Source organism: Halictus rubicundus, chromosome 14 (assembly GCF_050948215.1).
Source record: "Halictus rubicundus isolate RS-2024b chromosome 14, iyHalRubi1_principal, whole genome shotgun sequence".
Classification (NCBI taxonomy): domain Eukaryota; kingdom Metazoa; phylum Arthropoda; class Insecta; order Hymenoptera; family Halictidae; genus Halictus; species Halictus rubicundus.
This window is the reverse complement of record NC_135162.1, coordinates 4,165,319-4,176,536: the sequence shown is the minus strand read 5'-3', so window position 1 is coordinate 4,176,536 and position 11,218 is coordinate 4,165,319. Positions and strand designations below refer to the sequence as shown.

The following is an 11,218-nucleotide window of genomic DNA, read 5'->3' as shown; positions in this document are numbered from 1 at the left end:
CGCCGCCTTCCGTGCCTCCCGTGCCTCCAGCCGACGCCGGCCCCTGTCCCGGTGGCGGGAGGGGCCACGAGGAAGGAGAAGAAGAGCTTCGTCGAAGGTCTCCCTTCCAGCCACGCCCCCTGCGCCAGCGCCGCGTACCTACGATGGGAGAACCTGGGCAGAGGTCCTGGGCAGAGGGGGCTAAGGCTGCGGCCTAGGCTGCGGCCTCCGTGGCTAAGGCGTCGGCAGGCGCCCCCAAGCCCGGGAAGGCCCCTCCCCGATCGGCGGCAGTCACATTGACTGTCCCAGAGGGGAGTAGGGCCTCTTACGAGGAGGCCGTCAGGAGGGCCCGCCAGGGCATCGATCTTTATGCCCTTCGGCATTGGGGCCCTCAACTGGAAGCGGGCGGTAACCGGGGGCTTCATTATTGAGGTCAGTGCTTCCGCTGCCTGACCCGGTCGACCGCAGCGGTCACTGTTACGCAAGGCGTGCTCCCCGCCACCGAAACCGAAGAAGGGCGCTAAGGGGGCTGGCGGTTTGGCGCCACCCCAAAGCGCGGCGGGGGGAACTTTCGGGGATGCGGTGGCCGCTACCCCAACAATGTTCGAAAGAATAATTGCCGCCCGCCTCGTCGAGCATCTGTCGCGGGGTGGTCCCGACCTGAGCGACAGCCAGTATGGAATCCGGAGGGGACGCTCGACTATTGATGCCCTGGAGCGTTTGCGCCTCCTCCGGGAAAGGGCTGTCGCTCGGGGCAGGGTCTTGATCGCTGTGTCCTTGGACATATCAAACGCGTTCAGTGCCCTGCCCTGGACGCAGATAATGGGGGCGCTGGACCATTTCCAGGTGCCCCCTTATCTCCGGGAGGTGGTCGGCGACTATCTTCGCGGCAGAGAGGTGGTGTTCACCGGCCGGTACAACACCGTGCACACGAGGTAGACGCACCACGGAGTTCCGCAGGGGTCGGTCCTCGGGCCGCTCCTGTGGAATTTGGCGTACGACGCGGTGCTGCGGGTCGTCCTCTCCCCGGATACGGGTGTCATCTGCTATGCGGATGACACCCTGGTTTATGCCGAGGGGGGAAGACTAGAGGAGGACCAGGCACCTGGGAGAGGCTGCCCTGGACTGCGTGGTCGGGCGAATCCGAAGAATGGGGCTGACCGTGGCCGCCGCAAAGATCGAGGCGATCTGGCTGTACGGACCGTCTCGGTCGTGGCGACCACCCCGTGGCCAGGACCTATGGATTCGCGTCGTCGATACCTCCGTCAAGATCGGGCCCAGGATGAGGTACCTGGGCGTGGTCATAGACGGCCGCTGGCGATTCGAAGGACACTTCGAGCTCCTCGCCCCCCGACTAGAGAGGACGGCATCCGCCCTGGCGCGGTTGTTGCCGAATGTCGGGGGGCCGTATGGGGCACCCATATGGCACCGCTCGCTCGGGACCAGCCGGCGCAGCCAAGCACTCTTGGAAAGAGCGCCGAGGCGGCGGGACTCCTCGCCGTGGTTCCGCCCTTCCATGTGGTGGCGGCGGAGCGGACGAAGCTATACCACATCGCCCGCTCCTCCCGCCGCCCGCCGGGGGTGGATCACTCGTGCGAGGAAGAGGAGGAGCTCGAGGCTTAGACACGCCAGGCCCGGACGGACGTATTCGCGGAGTGGGGAGTGCACCTGGCACCCTCCACGCGTCAGATGGCCCGGGCCCTCCTGCCAATATTTGATACATGGTGCAGGAGGCGGGGAAGGTTGACCTTCCGCCTAACGCAGGTGCTCTCCGGCCACGGTTGCTTCGGAGAGTACCTGCACAATATGGAGCGGAAGCCGACAGCACAGTGCCACCACTGCGGTGAAGACGTCGACACGGCGCGGCATACCCTGAAGGAGTGCCCAGCTTGGGCCGCGCCGCGTCGTGTCCTTAGAGCCGCAGTGGATGGGTGGGACCACTCGCTGGCGGCCGTGGTGGACCACATGGCCGGCAGCGAGAGGTCGTGGATGGCGGTGGCCTCCTTCTGCGAGGACGTTGTGTCGCAGAAGGAGGCCGCCGAACGGGCCCGGGAACGTGACCCGGGCTCGGCCAGACGTGTGTGGGCGCGGGAACATCCCCCGCGCCGACGTGTGGCCCCCACGAGGGGGTTGGCGAGGGAAGGGAGGGCGCGGGTGTCTCCCCCGCGCCAAGTGGTCCCGAGTGGGGTTGGCGCGAGGAGACTCCCCGCATCCTGATATGCCCCCATTATTGGGAGCGGTGAATTCGGAGGCTCGAGGTGCGAGCTGACTCGGGCCTCCGGGGGGAGCATAGCTTTCCCCGTGTTACGACGACACTCCCTGGTAATATTCTCGGTGTGAGGGGGGGGTGTCGGTCCGTCCCTCCCCTAGGGGAGGGGGATCCGTGGGAGTGGGGTAGGAAGGGTCGGGGCGTGCCGGATCGCGCCTCCGATGGCCCTTCCTTCCGGTGGCGGCGTCTTTGTGCCTCGGCCGGGGCTGGTACACTTCGGACACCGGCTCCGAGCGGGGCACCAAGACTCCGGGAGCTGTGGGTGGACCGAGCTGGGGCTCGGGAAGCCCAATCCGAAGGCTCCAGGGTTGGGGACACCGGGCGGGTCCCTCCGCCGGGTCTTGTAGCGTAGGGAATGGGGGAGGCAAAACCCCTCTCCCGGGGTATGATGTTAGCTGGCAGGTGTCCTGTTGAGTACTCGCGTGATCCAGGCAGCTCCCCTATAGCTTAGGTGGGCGTGCGGTTTTAGTGGGTAGTCACCAGGGATACCCCCCCACCCCTGGAGATAGTCCCACATAACCCTGGCTCTTCCCAGGGAGCCGGGGTATGTGGAAAGCATTTCCTCACGGAAAAAAAGATATCGCTCGAAGAGGAGCGCGCCGCGAGTGAACTATTAACGAGGCATCATTCTACACGGTATCTAGTGGAAAAGATCCCATTGTAGCGACTCGACGGCTACCACGTCCCGGGAAAAACCCGGTTCTGTTATATGACCGGAATTACCCCGAGAGTTTTACCTCGGCCCATTACGAACCAGACGAGGATGGGCCTGCCATACATCTGGCAACCAGACTCGCCTGGTCCGATATCGTCTTGCCGGTAAATGGCCTTGGTTCGCGACGGTCCAGCCATCCCAGGTATACGTACATACCTGATAGCTGGCCCCGTATGACTGAAAAATTTCCCGCGGAAGTTTCCGCATCTGGCGGAGTTTTCCGGTGACGACCTTCGTCTCCCCTCCATGGGACTCGTTGTCCTTTGGTACAGGACAAAATAAAAAGCCCTCCGTAGGCGTCGGAGGGCCTCAGTGCCCTTACTGTGACTGGGTCGTCACCGTCGCCGCTTACGCTCCCACTACCTCGCGTCTCGCTAGTCTGCGCTCGATGTTTGTATATTCCGCGAGCTTTGAATAAAGTCTGTCTTCGCAAATCCGAAAGTGGATAGACTTCCTTGGCATCCCGTTTCACCTGCGCCCTATCCACTTCGCCATCTTTTCGTGGGGATGAACAGGGCGGTAGTTCGGATTCGTGGTGCGATACAGTGGAAAGTATTACGAAGGACCTTAGTGCGTCACAGAGATTGTGTTGCCAATCATTGACGAACGCCCGTTACGAGAATACAGCTGATCTGATAGCAGGGGTAGCAGTCTATACGAAGCCACGAAGGGAAAAGAAGGAAGATGACCGCCGTCAATCTTCGGTGAAACGTCCCCAAATTCCTCCTCGTGCCGTGAGACGTTGCTTTACCTGCAACAGTGCTGACCACGTACAGCTAGACTGTCCCAGGCGACGAAAGATGGCATCGACAAGTGCCCAACCGACACCTGGACACTCCACGAGCTGCACTTACTGCAGTAAACGAGGTCACATGGAAGCCGAATGTTGGGCAAAACAACGTGCTCAGCGGTGTAACACTAACGTTCCCATGGATCACCCACGCAATGGTTCTGCCAAATCACAAAAAGGCAAATCCGAAGTCAATACGTGCTATTCATTACCGCATCGTCTTACAGCCATTATTTTGCGCGACTTGGTTGTACTGGAGTGTTTGATTGACTCGGGCGCAACGTGCTCTCTGGTGAAAGAATCTGTGGCGAGACGCGCGGACTGTAAAATTGAACCGAAGTCAGTAATGATTATAGGCGTCGGAGGCGCAGAGATGACATCCACCGGAATGACGACCGCGATAGTGCAGACGGAGGATGTGACTCTTGAAATGGATTTGCTCGTGGTTCCGGATCAGAACACCCCATATGCCGTCATCATCGGAAGAAATGTGTTGGCGGATGGGAATCTACAAATGGTCACGGGAGAAGACGGAATCTCCAAGTTGCAGCGATGTCCGACGAAGGAGCAAGGGCCAGCGGAAAAGATGCGGGTGAACTACACCCTCCCGAGCACCGACGGAATCGAGGCCCAGCAACTCTCTACACTGCTACGGCGATTTGAATCGATGATGCTAAGCGACGGTATTGCTACACAAAAGGCGAAATTAAAATTATTCTTAAAGAGGACAAGATTGTAAACTATCATCCCTACCGTTTGTCAATATCTGAACGCGAAAAGGTACGTTCTATAGTTAATGAATTGTTGCAAAACGGTATTTTACGCGAGAGCGTTTCACCGTACGCGAGTCCAGTAATCCTCGTTAACCCCTTAACGTACAACTACGTGTGAGACACGAGGTCTGGTATTCGGGGCAAAACTGATTATCACGGTCCTGGCTCGTAGTACATCGGTCGGGGCAAATGTAAATATTACGGGCATGGCCCCTTGTACAATGATCGAGCCAAATGTAAATATCACGGGCATGGCTGTGGAAAGGCTCGAAGGCTGCGCGATCTTGTTTACGTTTTGGGCCCAGGCTGTTGAAATGTAAATCGTAGGTTAAGAGGTTAAGAAGAAGAATGGTCAAGACAGACTGTGTGTCGATTATTGCGCCTTAAATCGAATAACCGTTCAAGATCGATATCCATTGCCGTTGATTGAAGACCAACTAGACCGCTTAGGAAAAACTAAATATTATACGATACTCGGTATGGCTTCCGGCTTCCACCAAATTCCTGTAGCAGAAGAGTCAATTGCAAAAACCGCTTTCGTTACTCCGGACGCGGTAAATACTGCGTTTGGTAATCTTCGCAATAATGTAGCTCTAGTCTATCTGGACGATATTTTGATTCCGTCATTGACCAAAGAAGAAGGTCTAGATAAGCTGGAAAGTGTACTACAGGCATTGTTGCATCGTACAGGATTTTCCTTGAATATTCACAAATGCAAATTCTTAGAAACCGAAATTAAAGTTAAACCAGTTAAACCTGGGAGAGGAAAAGTCAAGGTGTTAATTTATTTCCGTAAATTTGTGCTGGAATTTGCCGTTCGTGCCGCTTGTGTTACCAAGCTCACAAAAAAAAAAGTAGAACCGTTCGTTTGGGGTACCGAACAGGAAGAAGCTAGGCAATATACAGGGTGGCCCACATAACTCTGAACAGCTCAATATCTCGAAAACTATGCCATCGATTTTAAAGTTCTTAGTCTTAAATTGCATGGAACTGAAGGGCCTTTCTGACTACATAAACGTGAAGTGGCCTCCCTTCCCCTTTAACGGGGGAGGGGAGGTACCTTTGTAATTTTATAAATGGAACCCCCTATAAAATGTTACATATTTAGATTCTACCGGAAAAAACAAGTCAATTTTGTCTGAAACATTTTTTTGTCAGATACTTCCATGATGAGATATAACAGTTTGAAGTTTCGAGTTGTAGGTATTTACTTGAAGCGCTCGGAAATAGCGTTATGGAATTATACGCGCTTGAGTCCTTTGCTTATTCATGAAGAAACACAAACAATAATATTTACAATTCTTGAGTTTGACTCACTTATCTATGAAAACGTTTTCAGTTTAGAGCTGTTATTCAAGCAGTAACATTGTGATTATGGCTACTTTTGACACAGAAGTGAATATGTTATTAACGTTAGGTGAATGCCAAAAAAATTATCGGCGTGCAGCAGTGATGTTTTTTGAACGTTATGGGATCAAAATATGTCATGCAACATTTCATAATTTAGAAAAGCGGCTTCGCGAGCACGGTGAATTGTGTAAAAAAACTGGCAATAAACCTAAAGCTGTCACTAATGAAAATAATAGTGCCAGTATTCTTGCCGCAATTACATTAAATCCTCATATTAGTCAACGTACACTTGCACAAACATCACATATTAGTCGTTCATCAATTCAACGAATTTTGAAACGGCAAAAGTATCATCCATATCACATGGTTTTATCACAAGAGCTTTCGATAACAGATTGCGATCACCGCGTAAGATTTTGTGAGTGGCTGCAGGGTGTTGTGGAAAATGACTTTTTGTGCAAAATACTTTTTTCCGATGAGGCCACTTTTATGAATTCAGGGCATGTAAATAGACATAATCTGCATTATTGGGCTGTGGAAAACCCAAATTGGATGCGATGTGTTCCCTTTCAACATCGATGGTCTTTAAATGTTTGGTGTGGCCTAATAGGAGATTTTGTGATTGGACCTTATTTTTTTCAAGAAACTGTAACATCTGCAAGTTATTGTGATTTCTTAAAAAAATCATTTGCCTGCGCTTTTGGAAGATGTGCCACTGCACGTTAGAAGAGAAATGTGGTTCCAACAAGACGGCGCTCCTCCACATTTTGCAATCATCACCAGGCAATTTTTGAACGAAAAATTTGGGAACAAATGGATAAGTCGTGGGGGACCTCGTCAATGGCCTCCTCGATCCCCCGATGTAACACCATTAGATTTTTTCTTATGGGGATATGTAAAGGACAAAGTTATGTTTGAACCACCGACGACAAAAGAGGATATGAAACAAAGAATACGTGACGCTTGCGCTTCAGTGACTCCCGAAATGTTAAAAAATGTTAGAACAACTTTGATGTTTCGAGTAAATAAATGTTTACAAGCCCGTGGTGGACATTTTGAACATTTAATTTAAAGTACATTTTATTTCTTCACGAATAAGCAAAGGACTCAAGCGCGTATAATTCCATAACGCTATTTCCGAGCGCTTCAAGTAAATACCTACAACTCGAAACTTCAAACTGTTATATCTCATCATGGAAGTATCTGACAAAAAAATGTTTCAGACAAAATTGACTTGTTTTTTCCGGTAGAATCTAAATATGTAACATTTTATAGGGGGTTCCATTTAAAATTACAAAGGTACCTCCCCTCCCCCGTTAAAGGGGAAGGGAGGCCACTTCACGTTTATGTAGTCAGAAAGGCACTTCAGTTCCATGCAATTTAAGACTAAGAACTTTAAAATCGATGGCATAGTTTTTGAGATATTGAGCTGTTCAGAGTTATGTGGGCCACCCTATATTATTAATAAACTCACCTCCGAACCGTTGCTAGCAGTATTTGATCCTGACAAGGAGACTGAGTTACATACAAACGCGAGTTCAATTGGTTATTGGGGCCATACTGTTCCAAAAACATTCGGGAGAACAACGGGTAGTTGCTTATTTTAGTCGTCGAACGACCGCGGAGGAATCACGATATCATTCTTACGAACTCGAGACGTTGGCCGTTGCAAATGCCTTGAAACATTTTCGGGTCTATCTCCTACATAGGTATAAAATTTAAAGTAGTGACGGACTGCAATGCTCTGAAAGCCACGAATACCAAGCGAGATTTACTACCGCGAATAGCCAGGTGGTGGGTTTACCTTCAAGATTTTGATCACACGATAGAATATCGGTAAGGTAAATCTATCGAACATGCGGATTATTTGAGTTGTAATCCCTCTAAAGAATGAATCTGTCGTGTAGATGTTGTTTGCGAGAACTCGTGGCTAGAAATTGCACAAGGAAACGACGTTGCGACAAAATCTATAATCGAAAAGGTCAATGCCAACGACCCGATTAGCAGTGATTTCGCGGTAATAGATCATTTGTTATGTCGTAAATTGTGTAATTCTAGTGGAAAGAAATAGACTCTCTTGTATGTGCCTAAAGGAAGTCGTATGGGGTTGTAGCGATTGTATCATGATGAAAACTGCCATGTAGGATTGGATAAAGTTTTTGATCGTATTAATCGCAAGTACTGGTTCCCCAGAATGAGAGCATTTATTAAAACAAAATACATCGATCATTGTCTCACCTGCATCGTCGGGAGACGCCAAACAGGACCTAAACAAGGCTTGCTCCATTCTATAGAAAAGAAACCGATTCCATTCGACACACTAACCTGACCCACTTACATAAAATTTTAAAAGACCCTCCCTCCGTATGCTCCCGATGTAATACACCACTTTCAATTGAACATCTCATCCTACAATGCCCTCTTTTCTCCTTCCAAAGAAGACGCTTGGCTATCCCCAACAATTTAAGTGATTGTTTCAATGTTAAGTCGAATATAGACCAAGTCTTAAAATTTCTAAAATCCACAAAAATTTTTCACACATTGTAATATTGTATACATATAACAAGTACAAAATTTGTTCTCCTCAGTATACTTATAAGTGACTTATATGTTAAATACAAAGATACAATAATGATAATTATGATATAATATCTGTGGTCGCTAATGACCTAGTTGTTGATGCGACCTGTATAAATAAATAAATTAAAAAAAAAAAAAAAGGCTTGCTCCATTCTATAGAAAAGAAACCGATTCCATTCGACACTATCCATTGTGATTGTGTCGGTCCGTTTGTTAAAACAAGAACCGGTTACCAACACGTTTTAATAATTCTGGATGCCTTTACTAAATATGTTCAGCTTATACCCTTGACGTCTTGAACGGGTGAAGAAACCTTACAAGTTTTTAAGGAACACCGTTTACACCGTTGCATCAGTTCCTTCGGAAACAGAATGTGGAGGTACACTACGGGTGCTCCACGAGCGAACGGGCAAGCCGAACGATATGTTGCAACTGTAACAAACTTACTAACCGTGGAAACGTTAAAAACTACAGAATGGCCGAGCAAGCTTATTAAAATTCAAGAAACATTGAACACTACGATACAAGCTACAACTGGGTTTTCGCCCACTCGTTTGTTGTTTGGTATAGAACAAAGTGTAGGTGATGCAATCCAGATCGAGTCTGACTTACCAAATCTAAGCGAAAAAATCGATGTCTCAAACGATAGAGAAATTGCCCACAAGAGATTGTTAGAGAATGCCCAAAAACAAAATGCACGATTCAACAAAAAAAGGAGAATGAATATTGATTTCAAAGAAAAGGACACGGTATTCTTGAAACCCGCGGTTACACGCCGCGGTCAAAATGCAAAAAATGAATTTTGCATTAGGGGTAATGACTGTATAAGAAGCCGAAGGTGAAAAGGTCTTACTACCTATACCTGCTAAATGGTGGGAGTACAAATATCCCATACAGTCGTCTCGCAGTTTTGGTGCAGTGAACTACGTTGTGAAAAAAAGGTGTCAAGCTTACAATTTTACGGAAATTGAATTTGTTTTTTGTGCGTGTACGGTGGATGCTGTTCCTGGAAGTAAGTACTATACATAATAATAACATTGGATTTATATTAATGAATGTTTGGAATGTATGAAGTGAACGATAAAACTTAGTGCACAGATTTTACAAATGTATACTAAAAGTTGTATATTCCACAATATTCCACGGAGATTCTTGTCGAGTCTTGTGACTAGCGTACGTTGTGGATAGCGTACTATTGACAAAGCAACGTACTATAGTACGCTATTTACTTATATATTGTCGCTGGATGTAAAAAATTTACAAATAAAGAAGCTGCAAAAATGATAAGAAATGCAACATCATTTTTTAAGAGAACGGTTGAGATGCGACCCATGGTTTCTTTCACAAAGTTGATCCTTATGACCAGTAGAACACGATTAAACAAAAAATTGTTGTTTTTTTAATCTTGATTTTCAAGGTCAAGGTCAATTTTGCGGGGAGTTTTTTATGTCAATTTCCACCAAATCGTAGGTGTAGAACCTTTCTCAGAATCTTGCTTAAGACTGTTGATATATATACGAAAAATGTAAACATTGCGTCGGTACTTCACGATAGTTTAAGCCCTGTAATCGTACAAAGCGGACGTGTATTACGAATTTGTATATTCTGTGCATTATTTGATCAATTATTTGTGTCAAGTTCAATTGTGAAAAATTCTTATATTTTTGGCATTCCTTAAAACAAATGTTATTATTGGTAAGTCATAACGTTATTTTTAAACATTCGAGAATACGTTTGTGATAAAATAATTAATAAAAAAAATATTTTTAGTCATATTTCATAATGAGACCAATAAAAGTGTGGATGGTGAGTACTGTCGGGATAGGTTACGGGTATTAAAGGTGTACCGCTCGTGGTTCGACTAGACTTTATTCTGAGAGGGACAATACACCCGCGTAGCCCGCGTGTCCGCTCTCGACGAATTCTCTTACAGAACTAACTTACGAACTAACCATTCGCTCGCTAACGCATCCTCACAACAATCCCTCTTTCTTCATTCTCACGGTCTGCATTCGCTCTTAACTAAACTAAACACACTCACCCTACGCGACACTCGACCCAGTCATCTAAACATCCACTCGACGCTATCGCGCAGCACGCAACCCGAAATTCATTCTTACAAACATACTTTCTTAAGACTAAACACATGGCGGAGACGTGGCGCCAGCTTGTCGCCGCCACATCACCCCCCCCCCCCCCCCGCCAGTGATTGACACACGAAACTTGTAACTGTCACTGGTGCGATCACGAAACTTGTAAACGGTCCGGAAATCGGACTTTCCTCCCGGACCGTGTAATGCGTGCGCCCGCATTTGTCGAGGTCAGGATGGGAGGCGGCAGCGCCGGCCTCCGCGATGATGGCGATGATGAGAGCGGTTGCCCCGTGCTCTCGGTTGGCGTGGGTGTTGGTGGTCCTTCCAACTGGCCCGGTGACGCTGACCGTGTTGCCCGCGTTGTTGTCGGCGGTGCTGGATCTGTGGCCAGCAAGTACGCCGGCTTTAGGCGATCTACGGTGACGGTAACTGGCTTGCCCCTGATGTCCAGGGAGAAGGTCCGAACACCTCGGTTGAGGACTCTGTATGGACCGTCGTACGGCGGCTGGAGGATTCCCCGCACGGTATCGTTCCGCAGGAACACATGGTCCGCCGTAGCGAGGTCCTTAAAAACGAAAACCCGTTTTGCCGAATGGTTACTGCCAGGCGTCGGGGCGAGGGTCGCGAAATGCTCGCGCAGGCCCGCGACGAAGTCCCTTGGCAGCGGCT

General features: G+C 48.7%; 1 protein-coding gene across 1 annotated transcript; it reads left to right on the top strand.

Annotated features, from left to right (window-relative positions):
- The first annotated feature begins 2,603 nt into the window (after nt 1-2,603).
- Nucleotides 2,604-5,081, top strand: LOC143361029 (uncharacterized). The gene is made up of 6 exons (XM_076800268.1): nt 2,604-2,657; nt 2,718-2,884; nt 2,980-3,105; nt 3,162-3,357; nt 3,413-4,614; nt 4,862-5,081. Exons 1-5 carry the CDS (start codon nt 2,604-2,606, stop codon nt 4,490-4,492), a joined length of 1,623 nt encoding a protein of 540 aa, XP_076656383.1. The 3' UTR covers nt 4,493-4,614; nt 4,862-5,081.
- The last annotated feature ends 6,137 nt before the right edge of the window (nt 5,082-11,218 follow it).

Bases quoted from the DNA above. Each gene is read 5' to 3' on its own strand.
- LOC143361029 (XM_076800268.1), top strand. From the start codon at position 2,604: ATGGGGGAGGCAAAACCCCTCTCCCGGGGTATGATGTTAGCTGGCAGG. The intron at 2,658-2,717 runs GTTGAGTACTCG...GTGCGGTTTTAG, and splicing joins TGTTAGCTGGCAGGTGTCCT to TGGGTAGTCACCAGGGATAC. The intron at 2,885-2,979 runs GTATCTAGTGGA...TTACCCCGAGAG, and splicing joins ACGAGGCATCATTCTACACG to TTTTACCTCGGCCCATTACG.